The sequence below is a fragment of the Danio rerio genome, chromosome 21, assembly GCF_049306965.1.
Source record: "Danio rerio strain Tuebingen ecotype United States chromosome 21, GRCz12tu, whole genome shotgun sequence".
In the NCBI taxonomy this organism is placed as follows: Eukaryota; Metazoa; Chordata; class Actinopteri; order Cypriniformes; family Danionidae; genus Danio; species Danio rerio.
The window spans coordinates 7,055,781-7,077,995 of NC_133196.1; the positions used below are offsets into that span (position 1 = coordinate 7,055,781).

General features: G+C 35.2%; 2 protein-coding genes across 3 annotated transcripts in view; one reads left to right on the plus strand and one right to left on the minus strand.

Moving 5' to 3' along the window:
* Positions 1-1,142: 1,142 nt before the first annotated feature.
* On the plus strand, positions 1,143-8,348 carry ccng2 (cyclin G2). Its single transcript, NM_213172.1, is given in 8 exon segments — positions 1,143-1,170; positions 1,963-2,104; positions 2,320-2,457; positions 3,025-3,275; positions 3,543-3,621; positions 3,701-3,799; positions 4,126-4,328; positions 7,375-8,348. Coding segments are annotated over 7 exon segments (993 nt in total). The 5' UTR covers positions 1,143-1,170; positions 1,963-1,999; the 3' UTR covers positions 7,493-8,348.
* taf1c (TATA-box binding protein associated factor, RNA polymerase I subunit C) overlaps positions 2,133-22,215 on the minus strand; it is a 37,252-nt gene continuing 17,169 nt past the window's right edge. Inside the window, exons 12-16 of one of the 2 annotated variants that reach the window (XR_012397104.1) lie at positions 20,711-20,888; positions 19,572-19,780; positions 16,826-17,959; positions 14,169-14,497; positions 2,133-4,341 (exon numbers count right to left, since the gene is read on the minus strand). Coding sequence is in view for 1 of the 2 variants with exons in the window: in XM_002665873.8 (XP_002665919.3) it covers positions 14,201-14,497; positions 16,826-17,919; positions 19,643-19,780; positions 20,711-20,888 (1,707 nt within the window). In the remaining variant the exon portion in view is untranslated. The remainder of the gene's footprint in view (positions 4,342-14,168; positions 14,498-16,825; positions 17,960-19,571; positions 19,781-20,710; positions 20,889-22,215) is intronic. The other variant, XM_002665873.8, reaches the window with a different exon arrangement.

Below are 22,215 nucleotides of genomic sequence, written 5' to 3' on the forward strand. Positions count from 1 at the left end.
GTTTTCTTACGAATATTAAGTATTTGTGAAAAATTGCTAACGGATAATGATACTTAACAGTGTAAATTTTAAATGTAGATACATTTTGAGGTTTTGTAATTAACGGAAAATATTGATAATTTGGTAACTGTGCCACAAGAGGACTACTTTCTCTAGCGGATGTGTTTCGGAATGTAGATCGTACTGTACGAACTACTTTCATATACAATCATATTGAGAGCCTCAGGATGACACAGAAATATGAGATAATGGATGGATAAATGGATTAAAAGTTCGATTAAGAATAATATTTTCGATAATAAATATGCATTTTATATAAGAAATATTATATGTGTATATTAAGTGTTTATTTATATCAGAGGTTTAGAAATTTTATACTGTATTGTTAATTTATTTTATTAAAGCCGATTTACCTGATAGTCATATCTTTGAATTAAAATACTATTCTTGTCTTTTATAAGCAGATTAATTACCCCCAAATGAATCAGAATTTATTACTAACGAAATAAGCTATAACATAATAATGAACTATATATAAATAATAAAGAAAGTATAATAATTAATGTTCAGCTTGTTCACTCGTTTATTGAACACTTAAAATAAATAATATTACTTGGAGGGAGGGGGGAAATGTAATGTTATCGCAAAATGAACATCTGAGAGGAATGCATTTGTACATTTTCTTCTACCCCCTGGCAACCCTGTCAAAACAAAACCCAGCAACAACCAATCGTACCACAAGAAAACCAGTCGATTCGCTAACCAATAGCCGTCGTCTACATGGAACGCAGGAGCCAATAAGCATGAAGAATTTTGGGCGGACTATTTGAACGCTACATCTTCGAGCGATTCTATTGGTCAGTTGGGCTGTCAATATCTTAAGACCCACAGCGCTTTAAAACAATGTCTGAATGCAGCAAGACGCGAAATACCTAAATCATTTAATCTAAGATGATGAAATAACACAAATACACGCGTTTAAATACAGAAACGATACTAATATACGTCCTAAAATGCATAAATGTTGATAAACACAGAGACTTACGTTTCATACGTGACAGGCCAAGGGGGCGGAGCTACATTCAACATCAACAAAAGGAAGGAGAAGCAGAGAAAACACAGACGAAAGACTCGGATACACAAACACAATATGTCCTTTTAACATTTCTGGTAATGTACTTTTACTTTTCATTTATAATCTCTGCTTACATGTTTGTTTACATTTTTAAACGTACATCTAGATGAATTGTCTGTTAATATGTTCAGCTTGTTTTTCCTTAATTCTGAAAACGGGTTGGATTTTGTTTGGCTGTGGATTAACGTTAGATTTCGATTGAGTAAACGGTAACGTTATTAACATGCACGGTCAATGCTATTTTATCGATCACATTCGTGTGTGTTATTAATTAAATGAAGATCATAGATTTATTGTACTGTACTGACCGAATTCCGTCTTATGTTTTCCTTGTATTTGATGTTTACTTCCTAAGCCAATATTGGTCTAATTTGAAGTCAATCTCTGAATACATTTCAAAATATATAGATAAATCATAACCTGTAACATTTTACTAATATATTACAGTGTAATCAACAGATTAATCGTATGTTATACGAGGTTACAAACATAAACTGTACAGCAGTGTAAAGATTTAAACCCCTCCCCCTCTGGTTGAGATATTTTCCAGCTGAAGGATCAACTGAGCTCCGCTGGATGACATTCACTTTCGATCCCGTTTTGACCTTTTTTTTCAGTAAAAGCGTTTTAAGTCAAAAAGTCTACATGTATTTGGTCATCTCAGTCGGAATTTGACGGATTTATTTGTTTGGATCCGCTGTAAGAAGGCGTTAACCAGAGCAACCCGACACCGAGGCTCAGCTGAGCGGAGGGGGCTGGGCAAAACCTTGACCCACCGCCCAGGGTGAGCTGAATGTACTCACTTTGTTTTTTTATGCCTTTTTAAGGTGTTTTGAAGACTTGAAACACAAACAAACAGTAAAAATGGAGGCCTTCAAACTGATGAAGGAGCTAAAGAGCAATTTGGATCTGGAGGTTCAATATCTACCGAAAGAAACGGGTCTCCGGTTGATCGAGTCCACCCAAGAGGTAAACAAGTCTCACTAACTTCTGTAGATTAAAATACACGTATAAACTTTATTAAAACTTAATGTAAATAAATACATGTTAAAACTGCTTCAAACAATGTAAAAAAACAACTTTATATTAGCTTTACATTTATATACAAATGTACAATTGACGAAACATGCAACTGAAAAAATAAAAGTTTAAACATGAAATGTTATTTCTCTTCATCCACACAGAACAGTAACGGAGTTTCAGCAAAATGCAGAGATGCTCGAGTTGAGGATCTCTGGAGCTTGACCAATTTCTTCGGTTACAGCACTCAGACCTTTGTACTAGCCGTCAACCTGCTGGACAGGTTTCTAGCTATGATGAAGGTAAACAGTTAATTTTAAATCAAACCATCTGAGTTTGAATTGCATTAAGGGATAGTTCACCCAAAAATGAAAATGTACTCACTATTTACTCTCCCTCGAGTGTTTTCCAGCTTTCTTAAAAAAATAACTTAAATTCTGTTTAACAGACGAAAAAGTCAAATAGGTTTTAAACAAGTGAAGCTTAAGTAAATGATGACAGACTTCATTTTTGGGTGAACTATTCCTTTAAGATTCACATACATAGATAAACAAAACAAGCTCAATTGCTGTATTGTCCATGCCAGGCCAGTAGATAGCAATGTTACCTTGAAAAGAAACACTACGCACCTGAGCACATACAGTCCTGTAGTCACCAGTGTTGTTTTGATTGTCAATTAAATGCACATGCATGATGTCACAATTTTTGTAACCCATTTAATGGTTTCCCTCAAAAGTTAGTGTACATAGACAGCCAAAATGCATGCAATTTTCAGTTTTTTTGTTAAACTCTGTGGTGTGTACAAATTGAAATGAGTGAAATGACATTTCGGCTGTTAAAACTAATTGTTCTGTGTTTTTCAAATACAGGTTCAGCCCAAATATCTGGCCTGCATCAGCATTGGCTGCCTCCATATCGCCGTGCGAGTGACTGAAGGCGAGTGCAATGTTTCGTCCAGCCATGAGCTCATTCGCATCAGCCAGTGCAAGTTCACCGTCTCAGACCTCAGCCGAATGGAGAAGATCATTTCAGAAAAACTCAACTTCCAGTTCAAAGCCGTCACAGCCTTAACCTTCCTGCATTTGTACCACGCCATTGCACTTTCACACACGTCCAACAGGTAAGAATAGCTATCATTATAAAACTAACTGTAAATACCAGATAAACTAACAGTTCAGCATAGGAAACTTTGTCTTGTGAAGGTTGATAAACCGAATCTGCCAAGTGCACTTTGAGCGTTTCACAGTATATGGGTCACAGTTAAGGCCGGCGTCATGAACTAGGAGATTATCTTCTGACTAGACACGACAGCTTGCTAAATGACAAACAGTTCAGCTGACAATCTCTCTCAAACTAAATACAATCTCAAATCTTTTCACCCCTGCAGAAAAGACGTCCTGAATCTTGACAAACTGGAAGCCCAGCTGAAAGCCTGCCTATGCAGAATTGTTTTCTCCAAAGCAAAAGTAAGCAGAGCTTAAACAAATAGACTGGATAGGTCAAGATACATGACAAGTTTAAATTGTGGTTGTTTTTCTTTTTTAGCCATCGGTGCTCGCCTTGTCGCTGTTGATGCTTGAGATCGAGGCCTTACAGTCTGCGGACCTGCTAGAAATCGCACACCGCATACAGACACACTTGAAGGTAAAAACTCATAAGTAGGTCATTCTTTTAACTCCCACGAGTTTCACAATTGCACCTTCCCAAAAACTGAAAAATAAGTTTGGCTCCAAGTAGAACAACTATTTTAATCAAACCACTTTCAAAACAATCAATTGATCAAAAATATATATATATATTTGGTTTGAACAGCACTTACATCAATGGCGTAAGAAGAATCTAAAGCACTTGAAGTGTCCAGACGCCAGCACACTATTGGTTTACACTCGTCAGTCCCATCCAAAATGATGCTGGCGCTGTGCCCTGTACTTATGTAAGTTGGTGTCTAATGCAGCGGTGTCTGTTTGCAGATCTCAAAGGCTGACCTGGGACGCTGGCGAGGCCTGGTAGGGCAGTGTATTAGAGATTACTCCTCTCCAGAATGTGCCAAACCGGACCACAAGAAACTGGTGTGGATCGTCTCTCGAAGAACAGCACAGAATCTGCACAGCAGCTACTGCAGCATACCTGAGCTGCCCACCATTCCTGAGGGCGTGTGGGACGAGAGCGAGAGGTAAACGGATCACCTGTGGAAAGATGCAGGCGTTAGTGCACTCATACAGTCTATAGAAGAGGAAAGGGTAGAAATAATCTGGGTTAACCGCATACAGATGGCTTTAGTCAAGCTTGAAAACCACAGAAAATTATTTCGACACGTTATTCAGTTTGTGAAAGCTACAAGCGTGCATGTTCGCAATGGATGTTCATGTCCAAGTCGAAATGATTTTCTGCGGCAGTAGAAACTTGCAGCTTTGTTAGTGTCACTAAAACTATATATAAAAAAAAAACAATTTCAGGTAAACATTTTAGGTTTTTCAGATTAAAAAAAAAAAAAAAAACGAGACGGCTACTTTAATGGCAATCTGAAAATTTAAAAATGTGTATAAATTAAAATATTAAAAACCTCTTAAAGGGATAGTTCACCTAAAAAATGAAAAAAAAATCACATTTAATCTCGTCTGAAATCTAAGTTTCGTTTTTCAGAAACAAAAAATATTGTGAAAAATGCTTGTTTTTGGATTCATTGACTTCCATCCCAGAAATTAGCATTAATGTTTAAACATATTTTTCAGTTTTGAACCATCCCTTTAATAACACACACAACATGACAAAAATTTGGTTAAAATTCAAAATATAAAAAATAAATAAATCACAATATAATATAATGAAGGCATTAAAATAACATTGCAACTAATAGTATTTTGTAAACTCAAAGAAAATCAAAGATTAAAAAATAAAAAAATGTCAAAACTCGATCTATACATTAGAGAATAAGCGCAAACTAACAAACTTGGGAATAATTGCTATAAAATGTATCCATTTTTCCTTTAAAACATCTGGTTTCAGTTCCATGACATAATTGAACCCTCTGCGTTTTACTGACACACACCATTTACGTCACAGCCTCGTCAGCACAGGCTGAAGTTCGTCCTGTACGCCGCGCCCTATATCCCACTATCAGGTGTTCAACTGTGTTACTTGATAGCCACAAATAGTTAGTCACGACACGAGTAACCAACCCAACCATATTTACTCACAAGGAGCAATAAGTCATTCCTGAGGCTCAGCAACACAGCTGATTACAGGCTGAAAATCCAGACAGGACACACTGCTTTGGGAAGGCTAATAAGTTAGATATGTGCACACGCCAACGTAGGCGCAGCTGAGGAATGTGAGTAAAGCTTGATGTGTGTGTGTTTACCAACACGTCACAGGTTGTGCATCACCTGTGAGTAAGAAATGGGTGTGAGAGGTGGGGCTGACTAGACAATGTACAAGACTTTTTGTTTTTGAGAATTTAGATATATTGCAATATATGCAGTAGTCAATACTTGAGGTGGATCAACATCTTTCATCAAATTTTTCTAAAACTATTGAACAGCAGTCTTTGTAAAACTTTAAAAAACACTAAAGTAGATCAGAAAAGTTTAGATGCTGCCATTTTTTACAAGCTATTTGACTTTGAATGTAAAGAAAATATAATATAGATGTATTATATAATAATTATATTACATAATAATTATACAAGAAATAAATAATAAATATTAATTTAACATCATATTGAGCTTCAGAATAATACAATTAAAAGTATATATATATAAAAAAATCATAAGATCTTTCAATTTAAATATTAAATAAAAATTTAAATTTAATATGATATAATTAAAATTTGGTAAATAATTTTTTTCAAATAGAAATATAAAATGAAACACGTAATTCAGCTTTTCAGAATGTCATTTTAAGAACTAAAATTACTAAAACAAATATAATCTAGCATAAAATCAATATATAATATTAAAATAACACTAGAACCCAGAATATTATTTTAAGAATTCATAAAAACATCAACAAAAAGTGTCAAAATTATTCATTAAAATATTTTGGTTTACTCAAGCTTGAACTAAAAATAAAAATCTAAACTCAAGTCAATTAAAAGTTTTAAATTAATTAAATAAGATTAAAGAAACATTAATGCTGCCTCCAAACAAACAATGGAAATAGAAGGCATTCCCAAAACAAACTCTGAAACCACTTCATGTAGAAATCATGATTTCATCTGACTAGTGTTGGGGAAAGTTACTTTTGAAAGGAAGGCATTACAGTATTGAGTTACTCTCCTAAAATTACCTTTTTGCGTACCTTTTTATGGTAAGCAATGCGTTACGTTACTTTTGCGTTGTTTGAGGCTTGATCCCTTTCTTCTAAGAACGTCCTGAGCTCTATATACAGATTAATGACAGTTTAAAGCAGTGTGTTTACTCCTTTTGTACTTTTTGTGGTATTAGTGAAATACAAACCATTTTAAAGCAAAATTTGTTTTCCTCCATGTGTTCAAAATAACGAACACATTCTCTGATCTCAACTTAAATTTAGCAATTGACAAAAAAAAAATATTTAACCAAAAAGTAACTTTAGTTACATTTTACAAAAGTAACTCAAATATTATTACTTGTTTATTTGAATGCATTACTTTACTTGTTACTTAGAAAAGTAATAGTATTACGTAACTCCCCGTATTTGTAATGCGTTACCCCAACACAGACTATAATGTCATTTGAATAAAACCCAAAAAGTTTATGTAACTCAAAACCATTAAAGTTCAAAAACGAATCCTTATGAGTTCTGTGAACATAATCCATTTAAGCAAATGAAGCAATTTGAGCACAGTAAAACCCGATAAATGAAGAGAACTTAAACCAACTGAGTACTGTAAAACCCAAAAAGTTAAAGCAACTCAAACTGTTTGAGGAAACCGATTACAGCAAACCAATTGAGTTAAAAACCTGATCTATACGAGTACTGTGAGCTTACTCCATTCAAGTTGACGTAATGAGGTATTTAACTCATTACCTTCAACACTAAGTTCAAAACTCTTTTCAAATGAGTAGAATCAGCTTTCAGTAAATTGAGTTAACTACACTCATTTTATTTAATAAAGTTGACTTGGGTTTTGCAAGGTGTACATTTCAACAGGTTATGTGAAGCACTTTGAGCAATTTGACTTGGTTAAATGTGCTATATGAATATTGAAGTTGACTGGGCTTTTCCTCTTTCCACAGTGAGGATTCAAGTGAAGACTTGAGCTCTGGTGAAGAGAGTCTGAGCAGCTCATTGGGCAGCGATGCCGAGGGTCCCTACTTCCCCTCCAACTTCCTATCCCGTGCCCGCAGACTCTAATAATGCTCCAAACCAAAACAGAGAGGAGCACAAACACCAGTGGAGAAGTGGCTGCCAATGATCTGAATGGCCTCCTTGTCATCTTTTGCGATGATGTCACAGACCTCCCTAGCTGGAAACCTAACGTTGTACAGCGAGGTGCCATTGTGCCTGAAACCAACCAGTCCAAAATATCACAATTGTATCTTTAAAACTCTTCTTTGGCTTCCCAGAAAGCCGCTCCTTATACTGTAAACATCTCTTCTTGATTTCTCGTGTTAAGCTAAAGTGAAATAATTCAGCACAGGCAGCTAAAAAGTTGATCAAAATCAACACAAAAAAAAAAAAAAATGTAGCCGTAGAGTATATAATAGATGGTGCATGTTTGGATTTGTCAACATTCCAGGCGGCTCAATATGACATATCCAAGGTACACTAGACTGTTATAGAACAACTTAGGACTTGTACTTTGGTGCTTTGCACAGTTTTGTAAAATGATTGTAAGCGCGTGACTGTGGGAAAGCTGAACTGCCGCCTCTCTGAGCTCCTAGTCAGAGATTTACTGTGGTGTGCATGGTGTTCAAAAAATAAGGCGGATTGTTTAATTCTCGTGTGTATGTTTGAGTGTGATGTTGTTAACCTACTTGCCAATTTAGTATGTTTCACTTTAGCCGATGTATGAAGACAATTACTGTATGTTGAAAATGTGGAACACACAAAAAAAGCCTAAAAAACCTTACAAAATGTAAAAAATGTTGATATAAAAAAAATGTACATTTGTATAATGTAAAAAAAAAAACCGCATATACGTTCTGTATAGCATCTTGTAGATATTAACTTATTTATTGTTATTTTTGTCATGGTAATATAAAAAAAACATTTACAATTAAAAAAAAAAGCTATTTTGAAATTCACTCAATGTCTCTTGTTTTGCTTGTTCTGAATATGAAAGTGATTTATGGGTGAACTATCCCTTTAAGTGTCTCTGTACTGTATGCTGAAACACACTGTACATGCAGTAAATCACCTCAATGGCACTGGATTTTACACCACAGAAGACAAACCCGGAGCTTTATCATACCAAGGTTTAGTGGTGGGAGAAAGAACATCTATTCATCAACGCATCACAATTCTTTCTCAAATTATTCCGAATCGATTCCAAAAAGCTTACAATCGATTCTGTATTCAAATTAGATTGTGACTCAAATGTGAACCATTCATTTATTTTCCTTTAGCTTAGCCCCTTAATTATCAGGGGATCACCACAGCTGAATGAACCGCCAACTATTCTGGCATTTGTTTTACGCAGCAGATACCTTTTCAGCTGCAACTCAGTAATGGGAAACACCCATACACATTCACACACACATACACTATAACCAATTTAGTTCATCCAATTCACTTATAGCACTTGCGTTCGGACTGTGAGGGAAACCTGAGCACCTGGAGGAAACCAACGTCAACAACAAGAACACGCAAACTCCACACAGAAATGCCAATTGACCCAGTCGAGACTCGAACCAGCAACCTGTGAGGCAACCGTGCTCACCAATGAGCCACCACGCCGCCAATTGCAAACCAGAAACAGAAAAATAATAAACGTTGAAGGATTTGCTCTATCTGGACAAAGCAAGGTTTCCGCTACATTTATTCTTCCATGGTGGGGCGCCTCACCAAAATTCACACCGCCACGACAACATTACTCCTCAATAAAAACATTCAGTGGTTGTTGTTTTTAATAGCGGGATATAATCTCAACAAAACGTGTTAAAAGGTGAGTTTTAACTGAGCAAACTTTTCTGTAATCATAGTAGTGCTGTGTGTCGTTTGTTTAACACTTTAAGGTGACATGCTGACTGACAGGTGCGCGATGCGTGAGACTAGCAAACACGACGTAGCTTTCAGTTAAGATGAACGCAGTTTCCATAATTATACTTTATAGATAATCGATAATGCTTTAAAATACTTTAAAAATGTATAGATGACTTTATCTTGCTGGATATTATCGCCATTTCACTTTACTTAAGGACGCATTAAAGCCGCTTGGTAGGTCAATTGGAGACATTCATCTTAGCAAATCTAATACATGTTGGAGACATGCTTGATTTTAAAGCGCGTCAAACGCACAAAACCCTTAATTTGTGCCACAAGATGTCTATATCTCATCTTTGCTGTGACTTCACACGTAAATCACTCGCGCTCTATCTGCGTCTGCTTACTGCAAAAGCTAAACACTCCCCCGCCCCCCATGTAATATTATTATTATTTAGAGAGACACTTAAATACATCATGTGCGCAACGTCTAAAAGTCATGTAAAACAATTAATTGCAAACTGAAATAAGTATTATTTGATTATATTGTTTGAAATTTGATCTTTTATTCGATTATTTTCAGAAATTTGCAGCATCACAAAATCTTGCGACTTTTGATTTTGCGTTGGATTCAGCAGAATCATGAAAAACTAGGGTCTCTGACTAGTTGTCTGTGCCTCCGAACTAAAAGCAATCCCAATGTTAATTCCAAATGTCATTTTGTATTTTTGTTTTGAAGTCATTTATTTGTTAAAATCTTATAAACAAACAAAAAAATATATCTTTTTTAGAATGATTTCAATGTTTTTTTTCAGAGCTCGTTCATGCTGAATATAAAATTTTTTAAATAAAGTAAATCATTTTAAAAAGGGAAATGCTGTCATCCATAGATTAAGATCACAAACAAAAGGATCGAAACTCCCAATTCTAGTAAAAATGTCAAATTGAAAGGATCTGTTTACATAGTAAGAAGTAGGAGAAAACGCAGATCAAGAATCGTTTTGGAATCAAATGGTGACTCCCAGAATTGGATCAGATCGTGAAGTCCCTAAAGATTCCCACCCACCAACAGTACACTACAACGTCATGATGCTATCAGCTGATTTAAACACGCACAAACAACCAGTCCGAGATTGATGCAATTCTTCCGCGTGTGACGCGAGTGTGATAGTTTCACAAAAAGAAGAAGTTGTTCTTCTGGGAAACCAATAAACAGTGCTTGGTTAAAAACAGCCTCTAGTCAGTTTCATGCGCTAGAAGCAAGATTTCTGTTCCCTCGAAGAAACAGCTGGGCAGCATGCCAAAGAAATACCACAGGATCCATTACACAATGCTCTACATAGTATGATGAAACTAAAGGAGAACCTTGGAAAACACAACAGGCATTTTAAGATTTAGGCAAACACAACAAACACAAAACAAAGAACACTGATGCCATAAAGCCTCGGATTTCCCTTTACAGCCATTACAGGGTTTCTGCAGGTTTCACAAAGCCAAATTTAAGACTTTTAAGACCTTTTAAGGCAGTGATGAATGAAATTTCATACTTGTATAGAACTTTTTTTATGTTATATCATAATTAGCCACATTTTTTTTAAACTGTCAAAACAAGTAAACTTAGTTGTATTCATGCACAATTTTCAACATATCTTAAAAAATCTTTAAAAACTATAATAAACTAAATGTACGCACAACAATCTGTCCAGGTTAGTGTTCTTACTGTACATGGACTATAATATATTGTTAAATAGAGTTTTTATGGATTGTTAATTATTGGGACGCGAATTGGGTAACTTTACATGGACATAGGAAAATTAAGAACTGTTAACAGTTATTTTAAATTTAAGTGAATTTAAAACTTTCTAAGGCCTAAATTAAAAAAAATTTAATTGAAAACTTTAAGGTCCTGCAATATATGCAACCAAAAGACCACCAGTATCCCCTAATTGGTGCAATGAGTAATTTAAGACCTTTTTAAGACTATCATGAATAAAATTGTATTCATATTATTTATTATATAAAGACTTCTTTTTATATATATATATATACATATATATATATATATATATATATATATATATATATATATATATATATATATATATATATATACATACATATATATATATATATATATATATATAAATGTTATATCATAATTAGTTATTTCTTAGCCACACATTTTACAGAAATTGTCACAACAAGCAAACTCTAGTTGTATGTATACACATTTCTTGACATAAAATATCGTTAAACTTCTCTAAAAACTATAATTAACTAGATGTAGCACAACAGTCAGATCAGTGCCCTCAGCATGTATAGACTAAAAATACACAGAGAACTTTTAAACAAATATTATTGTAATAGGGATGCTCACATTAACCGATTAACCGAAAGGATGCTTTTTTTAACCGATGGTATCAGTTAAACGGTGAAAAAAAAAAATTTTAATATAATTTTTCAGTTTTGCTGCATAAATGTGCAACATGTACTTGTTAACTCGCCAGGTGGTAGCACATGCAACTACATATTTTTCCTAATAATCTTAATGAAAGGAGCAAAAAGGAGGATATTGCTGGTCACATTTTGACACCGATGAGCTGATGCCAAACCAGCGCTGATGGCCTCTCTCCTGCATCTGCATCATTTGATTTTTGCACAATGATAACTCCACACCAAACTGAGGCTTTTGTTTTATAGCTATGTAAACTATAAAACATATATGAAAATTAATGCAATACTATATGCAAAAAAACTAAACTATTGTATTGCATGCAATAGCAGCCTATTTATATATATATTTTTTAAAAACATATGCGCCTTGTTGTTTGTCTCCTATCAAATGCATGTGCAGTGCCCACATGAACCAAGAGTGACACGGAGAAAATGAAAGCACAGAAGCTCTAAGGCAAACGCATGATATAATCCTTAAAATAATGACTTCTATTAAAAATATTGACAGAGGTTTGTGATATAGGAATAATAATTAAATGCATATTTTCTGTGGAGCGATTTATTTGAGGTAGCCTGCTAGTTTATTTGACAGAAAAAAGCTACAGATGCACGAAATATCGATAGCCATATCAATATCGGCCGATAAATGCTATTTTTAATCTTATCATTCGATATCAAAATAAAGCCGATAGATTACGTAATTGTACAAAACTGCCTGCCTTGCGCATGCCTGGGTCAACCTGTTCAGACTTATATTAAACATTTTAGTCACAGAATAGACACGTCAATTCATTTGTTAATTAATTTCTGACCAATTAATCGTTAATATTCGGTTACCAGCTGATTAATTCAACTATGAATTATGGTAAATAGAGTTTTATCTAAAGTTCTGTTGAGATGTATTGTTGATTGGATGCATATTGGCCTGATTGGGTAGCTTAAATATACAAAGGGAAATTAAGATCTGTTTACAATCATTTAAGACCTACAAGACAAGTGATTTTAAGACTTCTAAGGCCTATATTTTAGCTTTTGAAGACTCTGCGGACACTAGGGCTGCACAATAGTGTAAAAGTCTAACATTGCGATATTTTTTTAATTCTGTAATAATCAATTGAAGTCAGAATTATTAACCCCCTTCGATTTTTTTCTTCTTTTTTGAATATTTCTCAAATGATGTTTAACAGAGCAAGGAAATTTTCACAGTATGTCTGATAATATTTTTTCTTCTGGAGAAAGTTTTATTTGATTTATTTCGGCTAGAATAAAAGCAGCTTTTAATTTTTTAAACGACATTTTAGGGACAAAATTATTAGCCCCTTTAAGCTATATATTTTTTTCCGATAGTCTACAGAACAAACCATCATTATACAACAACTTGTCTAATTACCCTAACCTGCCTAGTTAACCTAATTAACCTAGTTAAGCCTTTAAATGTCACTTTAAGCTGTCTAGAAGTGTCTTGAATAATATCTAGTAAAATATTTTTTACAGTCATGATTGTAAAGGTAAAATAAATCCATTATTAGAAATGAGTTATTAAAACTATTATGTTTAGAAATGTGTTGAAAAAATCTGCTCTCTGTTAAACAGAAATTGGGGAAAAAATAAACAAGCGGTCTAATAATTCAAGGGTCTAATAATTGTGACTTCAACTGTATATTGCAAGATGAACACAACTTCACTAAATGGGATGAATAATATAATCTCAGATTGATTGGGATGATACTGTACAAGATTGTTTAAAATATAATAAACAATCTACAAGAACCGATATGTTCAATAAAGAAAGAGATATCAATTAAATAAAAATCGTTTTATTGTTTTCCGCGGAGTCAAACTGTATTCAGGTATACAGTAATTGAATAAATAAATGTGAAATAACACCACATGGCATTCGTTTTATAAACAGTTCAATAAAATTTATCGTTATTAATTTTTCGTTATTAATTTATCGTTATTAATTTAAGTTCCAAATGGCACAATTTCATAGGCCTCAATGCTTCTAAAATCCTGATACAGTCACAGGCCTCAAAAAACACTTGCAAAATGATCAATTATAATCAATGTAATAATAAATAATAATCAACAATTAAATATAAATAAATGATAATCCAGACTCATAATTGTGTATACTCTTGATATGATTATTGCGTTGATCATATTATGGTATAGATGCTGAAAAGGTATATTGTACAGCCCTAGTGGACACCCTTCATTAAATGCAATCAAAAGACCACCAGTATCTTCTAATTGGTTTAAACAAGTAATCATTGTGTTATTACGCACAAAAACATTCAAGCAATTCCTGCAATGCACAGACAAACACATACTCGCTACATAAACATTGGCTCAGATTGTTCACTCAAACACATCCCGCCTCTATACAGTATCCAGACATTCGACACCGCACAAAAAGTAGGTCACTTGCCTTTGCTGCATTCCTTGTTTGGAGCCAGAGTTTTAGAAGCCCATCCTAGACTTTTTCTTTGGCTGGGAGGCCTGTGAGGAGCTTCTGATTTGGGAAGCTCGCTGGGAAGGTGCAGCCGGTGACAAAAGGCGAGCCTGAGGGACAGAAAATCCACCATCCGCTGTAGAGTCTTGAGTAGATGCTTGGGAAGTGGGAAGAGAACTAAGGTAAAACTCCTTGCAGCGTTTTAATGGGATGGATAACTTCCGCAATGGGCTGACCAGTCCGGGATGATCTACCGAATCCTTCTCTACTGTAGCTTTAGGGGTGCCGGAGGTTGGTTGTTTAACCTGAAAGTAGGGGTACATTGGAGATTAATATATTATTTGTGTGATACATGAAAACATTTAATTACAGTCTATAATAATGGATCTTCTGGCAAAATATTACAATAATTAGCATTTGCCGCTCTTTGTGGATCTTCACACTTTTTTTATGAGCATGATCAACTATTAAAAGTACACATTGTCTTTATTTTTATCTTAGTTTAAAGATGCATTAAGCAGAAACATGTCTTTATATTATGTCATTTTCATGAATTAGCGAAAACAAGACATCAACCCAATTAATGAAGCACAAGCACAAAGCATTAAAATATTTTAAGTCATTTTCACAGCAAAAACATTTGACGGCATTAAATCATTATTAGGTCCCACTTTATATTAAGTGGCCTTAACTAATATGTACTTACACAGTAGTTAATAGTTTGTTACAATGTACTTATTGTGTAAATACATTTATTTACTGTGTACTTAAGCTTGATTAAATACATGTTAGTAATTACATCTGTAATTAACTTTTGTGATTACATTTGTAAGTACACTGTTGACCATCCCTTACACCTTAACCTACCCTTAAATCTACCCATGCCACCAGACCTGTCCATAACCCAACCTCTATCCCAACTCAAAAGCACCACAAGTGTTCTCAAATACATTATAAACACAGTAAGTACATTGTATTTATTTTTTGATGTAAGTACATAGTAGTTAGGGACACTTAAAATAAAGTGGGACCTTTAAATCTACTTGACATTTTTACCATTCATTCATTCAGTTTGGGGATGGTAAGATGAATATTTGAAAGTGCTTGTAGAGCAAAAATTAGAGCTGCACAATATTAAAAAATATGACATTGCGATATTTTATCTTGCTGCGATATCAGGTATGTGAAGAGATCTTGTGAGATTAAATTGTGACGAGATTTCGAGAGGAGGTAAGAAAGTTGTCTCGTGAGTTGTGATGTTATGATAAAGAGTGGGGATAAAATTAGCACTGAAGATCAGAGGCAAGGTTGGATTTAAATGGCAAGTTAGGTGCTTTGAGCACACCTGGCAACCCAACCCAGTGTGGCCTCAGAGTTCCTCGGTGAGTATTTTTTTCCACCAGAGTTCAGCGGCTGCCATGTCCAACAGAGGCTACAACTTCAGCCACACACACATTACCCTGCAATGGAACAGCATTTAGATATGCTAAAAATAATCGTTGTAAGCACAAATGGAATTAGACGTGGAGTATTCCTATTTCAGTTGCATTATTGAAGGGCAGTACAAACATGTAAAGACCTGAATCAAACTATCAATATCGTGAAGGACTTTTAGCTGCATTTTGTGACAGGACATACACACACGACTGTTTGATACTTTTCTTTACACCAACCAAGTCAGTAAAGTACCACAGATACACACATCTCTAAGTGCACACGCGCACACACACAGTTAACTTCTCGAGCCTGGTCACATCATCATTAAGCTGCGGTCACACTAGAGTTTGTGTGTGCGTACGGCGCTGCGAAAAGGGGCGGGAATAAGCAAGATTATTAGGCATTAAAAAAAGCGAGCGATTGCTCCAAGTTTGAAATTTCTGTCAGGAGAGGTCATGTTTTGATCTTCGATTAGTCTCACGCAGTCAAGTGATGCGATTTCACAGGTCAGAGTTCACCAAGCTTGAACTTTGCACCGCAGACACCTGCGAAACTTAACGCATGACCCTGCGTTTCCAGTCTGACGCATTCTATGAATGGAAGTCTATGGGAGGAAAATCCCAGTGTGACCACAGCTTTACCAAACACACGTTTATGCTGTCCGGAAGATGCAGTTTTTTCGTTTGACAAACGATGTTAAATTACATTAACACAACAACTTCCCTCCTATCAGTCCTTACTTCAAGGTCGCATCCAGTACCTCAGAGTGAGTCAAATAAAAATAAAAAATTTTATGAAAACATGAAAACCAAAAATTACAAATGTTTTTTAAGCTCAATTTGTGAAAAGGAGTTTGATTTCTCATGTGGGGTCAGTCAGTAGAGTTTATAGCTAAATTTTTTCAGTGTTTCCATGTGTTCCCTTTATGACATAATTGATAAAAATAAAAATAAAATACCATTCATTCAGTTCTGGCTTCTTTTGTTTTGACTTATTTTGTTAACAGATAGATTTGTACACTTTATTTAACTGGCAGCGCTTGGGGTTTGTTTGTTTGATTGGCTTGCTTGTTAGTAATATTTCAAAATCCTTAATAAAAAAAACAAAAAGTAACTATTTTTGCAACTCGGGTCAACCTCGTAATAAAAGCTTCAGCTAAAGAAACTATCATAAGGCTAATGACAGTGAATAATTACCTGAAGGGAGGGCTGAGATTTTGAAGATCTCATTAGTTCTTGCTCAAGTCTTCTCAAAGGAGAAATAACCGCTTCTTTCTCAACCGACTGTTCATTTAGAAAGCGCCTCAATAAGATGGGGCTCTTGTTGCGGTTCTCAGGTCTGGACTTCCACTCCTCGATGTCCGTGGCTTGAGAATTTTCCAAAGTTTCCTCATCCGAGCCCAAATACTGACTCGTGGCCGATGACCAACCAGAGAGACTGTCCGGGTTGCTAACAGACGAGGCGAAGCTTCCAGAAAGCGATGTGCGAGAGCGACTTCTGGCTTGCTTTTCCCTCCGACGCTTTTGACGGAGATTTGCTATTTTTTTGTCCCGGTTTAAGCCCAGCTTGTCTTCCCACCAGCTTTTCCAATTGCCTTCCCAAGATGCCGCCATTCGCTGGCTCACATCGTCAGGCCAATCTTCAGGATCTACAGGATCGGGAATTTGCTCCACATTTAAGTGAGGCAGATACGTGACGCCATGCACAAGCAAGTCTCTATTCCTCATGACCTCTTGCAGGTCTTTCCTCAATCTCGTCAACCGATCTTCCTCAAGCTTATCTTGCTTATTAGTTCTTAAGCACTTTATATCTGCAGTGTAGATCCTTCGAAATTGAGGAAGCCACTTCTTGTCGGCGGAGTTTTTAAAAAGATAGTCGAACCATACGTCCCAAATACGTTGAAGATCAAGATATTTGCTTTGTTTAAGAGGTTTGGTGGAGCCACTTGGATTAATCCCAGTTGAATTGTTAGGTGGTTCGTTGCTGACGTTTTCATTTGCATCTAAATTGTTTAAGGGATCGTTATCAACATTGTCGATAACTTTCAAAGGACTGAGAGGCACTTGCTGTCCCTCGGTCTCAGAGTCGTTCTCAGAAATGTTGTCATTGGTTTGTAACTGCAAGTTTTCATTGTCTCCTACTGTTGGTTCCACTCTGACGGCTTGTTCTGGATCCTGAGCATCGGTCGTGGTTTGATCTGTTTGCAATTTCAATGTTTGGTAAAAGATGTCTGCAGTGTCCGTAAGATGAAAAACAGACAGGTAGTCCTTGTTCTGTAGAGCCATGAAACCTGAGGAAGAACAGAAATGAGTACAGGAGCTTGATAATCTCTGTGTTAATTAGGGATGCACCGATACCATTTTTTGGAACTGATCTGACCTCAATAACAAAATTCTGAGTATCGACCGATACAGGTCTGATCCCGATAGTGTGCGCTTTTTTTTTCCAAGCATAATACAGTTTCTATAGTTTTAGGTGATAAACTTAAATAATATATCTTCTTTAATAAAAATGCTGTATATGACAGACGACCCAATCTAACAACATGTTACTGTAGATTTTTGTAGACTCTCATGTGTCCATACAATACCGTTCCTACTTTTATCAACGAGCTGCGGGTGATGCTGTAGGCTACTTTCCTGCCTCGGAGCACTCACAGGCGGCCCAGTACCAACCCAGCAGTCTCTCATACCTGCAGCTCGAGAGTAGATCACCCCTCTGCATACCAACGGCAAATGATTTAGCACCGCTTGTGTGGTATTTCCCTTGTACAGTCAAGCCGATCTGCTTCTGCTTTCTTTTAAATGTAACAATTTAATTTCATCGTTTATTCTTTTTTGTTCACAATCACAAGGATTTTAGTGACAGTTTGTGGTGAGTTTATCAAGTCTGAGAAATTACTGCAAATTCAGTAAACATCTATGCTGATATACTGATTTCCAGAGATGGGAAGTAACGAAGTAAAATAATTTGTTACAATACTTAAGTAGATTTTTAGTGCTATTTTTGTAAAGATTGTTCATTTAGTACTAATAATATGAACTACTTTATAAAAACTTTATGCATTGTGATTTATTTTCCTTATTTCCGATGAGTTCACATTTCCTGATACAGAATTTATGCTATTTTACAGTTTTTTTATTGACTATATGATTGACCATATAGGCCTATACTGTTGTCTTCAAAAAAAAATTACAAATATTTTACAACAACAAAAATAACTTTACAGAGCAATTTATGAATAAAAATATAATGCAAAAGACCCTGCATTTATCACATGAAAAAAAATAATGCACGTTTTGTAGTTTGTAGTCATGCCTGTGTGATTTCTCAGATCTGAATTGAAATTTGCAAAACAGTCGGTGCATTTCTCAAAACAACACAAACAAATAGCAAAACACCATGGATGACCAGCAAAAGCCAGTCTCTTGCTCAAAATTCATAGTTCATCTCTCAAATTTTCTCATTTAGCGACTTTGATATGAAGATGAAGTTGATAATATGTTGAATATGTTGAGTTGCTCAAACTTTTAATGCAAATACATTAAGCCATAACAATATATATTGTAATTTGACAGTTGTACTTAAGTTGAAAATGTATTAAAAAAACAATTATTTAAATCACAAATAAATAAAATAAATTATAAATAAATAAAAATAAAACCATGTTTTAATGTGAATAGATATTTTAATAATTATTATAAGATTCTATTATTATTATTTTACTATAAGTTGACCTACAAATGTTGATTTGAGTCAATGAACTTATTAGAAAAATTACCAGTCCATAATTTTCTTAATTATTCCTATAATAAAAATAATCAGGAACATGTTCACTTTCACTGTAATAATTAGGTTTGTATAATGAGCACTTCAGACCAACCTGTAAGACACCATGTTAACATATGCTACACAGGTAATACTTGAACTGCTACTTCATACAGTCCATATTTAATGCAAATCAAAACTTATTAATCTTCAGCTGTTTTAAATGTTTGCAGGACGTTTCTGACCTGCAGCAGGGCTGTTCAGTCTCTTCTGAGCGATGCGTCTCTTGTGCGGCAGCTGAAGGTTCAGGTGGCTTAGACTGTCTTTTGGACACAAAAGCTTTTGAATGGGTCCTTGAGTCTGACAAGCATGTTGCCTGCCACCTAGATGACACAAAACAAGAGATGATATGGGTTGTTGCATTTTCACTGTCAACACACGACAAAAAAAAAACTAATTAGTATTACCATCACTTAAAATGCAGAAAACATGAACTCCTTGTTATAAAAATTTCAAAACTGTCTTACGGTGTGACCATTTCAAGCATAGTTCAATAAATTACAGCTCTTATAAATTAAAAAGAAATCATTCATTAATAAATACCTCTGATCTTGTTTTACAAGTGTCTTTTTTAGTAACTCGCAATTGTCAAGCCATGTCCTTTGGTGTGACACTATTCACCTTATTCTCCGTGGACGAGCGGGCACAGCCATTTCAATCATTTTGCCTCGAGACTTCCGGTTTCATTCACTTCCATTCATTTTAGATGTTAAAAACAGCTCGTTTTGCAGCTTGATGTTGCAAACCGATATTTGTTTTTTGTCTTATTCTATTTTGTGTGTATAGTCATGCAAACAGTTGTTTGTCGAGCAAGTAGTTTGACCGTTTTCTACCATTTAATATTCCTAGTCATTTCTCCCATAGGAAGCTACATCGGAAGTCCCAAAACAATTGCAAAAACGAGCGCACTTTAACATGCTATCTTTAAATTGGGCAAGTCCATGGAAAATTTAAATTAGCTGAAGGACCCCATTCAAGATCATGTCACTGAAGGCCCCTTGTGAAGCCCCTGACGTGCAACTGTTAATTTTGTGTCTCAGAATTGATCACATTCATTCATTTACTTTCCTTCAGCTTAGTCCCTTTATTTATCAGGGGTCATCACAGTGGAATGAACCGCCAACTTGGCACATAATAATGCATAATGATGATAATAATGCACAGCAATTTGCTTTGAGTGTAATGATTTGCCATGAAGGAACATGTTATGCAATACAATATGCAACTGTTGTTAACAAGCCCAAAGCTCTCACCCGTGTACTGCAGTAACATGATTTCCTGCGACCTCTGAGCTCCCAGCAGCACTTTGCAGCTTTGACTCTGGGATTTTGGAGGTAAAGCGCAGGTGTATATTGGTGGAAAGTCCATCATGTGGTCCCATTTCAGCATAGGAATACTGGGAACCCGCTCGTCCATGATGTAGGAGGAAAACTGCAAGCGAGGAAATAGGAAGTTATTTTCTTTTGTACAGAGAAGGGATTAGATAGATGTGCTGAAATTCAATTAAAGCCTCGATAAAATAGCTCTTATTTTTCTAAGCCAGTGATCCCCAACCCCCCAGGCTGCAATGGATCAATTGGTACTGGGCTGCACAAGAACTCATTCATTATTTCCGTTTTATTTATTATTTGAGTCTGAACAATCTTTTATTTTGACAGTATTCTCTCGGTTATATCTAGGGCACTTGAGTACCAAAATTTAACCCACATCCTAGAAAAAGCAGACGTCTTAGGAAAGTTTCTTTGCAAAGGGGAATCCAGCATGCCTGTGAAAGATGATCAACTGGTGGAGATCGCAAATGACGGCGGCTTTAGAGTCCATTCACATATCGAGTTTTTTCTGTGTGCAAGTTCGTTATGAAATATACACATTTCGGTAGACTAATTACTTCAGACAAACACAGAACAACCAAACACTGCAGTGCTGCTTAATTTTCTCCATAAATAAGCAATGTTTTGTCAGCTCGTCATGGGCCACGGTAAAATTATCAAGCGTCGACTGGTCCGCAGTGATAAAAGGCTTGACTAAAAAGGGACCACCGCTCTAAGCAACATCAGTACATTTGTGCAAGTAGTTCTTATTGTGTGTATTACCTCTTACAGATTGCTAGCTCATTTGTAAGTAACTAATGTTGGCTAACTAAATTAAATACTTATTGCATCATTATAATTGTGTTTAAATTACTTTTCCAATTACTTTGTCTGAAAAGTCTCCTAATTAATCAATAAGTAATTTAATCACTCAATACTGCTTAACTCATAAACATTAACTTGTAGACATCAATGCACAGACAAATGTACAGAATTGAAAGAGTTATTTATGTTGACCTCTTAGTTTAAAAAAAGGTAAACATTATGTATAAAATAATAAAAAAAAAAAGAGTTTCATAAGACCAATCCATATTTCATACATATCATATATTGGCTTAAATTCCTCACTCGTTTCGAAAGCACATACAATTGTCGGAAAAAATGGGTTATTATGCAAAATATGCGAATAAAAAAATACATCTAAATTTACTCTGTTTCTCTAAATTGATTTATACAGAACTGATTATTTATTTACAGTACTTCAGACAAGTACATAAAGTAATTTAATTGCCTAAAAAATGAAAAATAATTCCTTAATTGTTCACTGGAAAAGTCATTTAATTACAGTAACTAGTTACTTTCTAACTTTGTAGGTCACTTTGAACGAAAGCGTCAGCTAAACCAGTGTTTCTCAACCACGTTCCAGGAGGACCACCAGCTCTGCACAT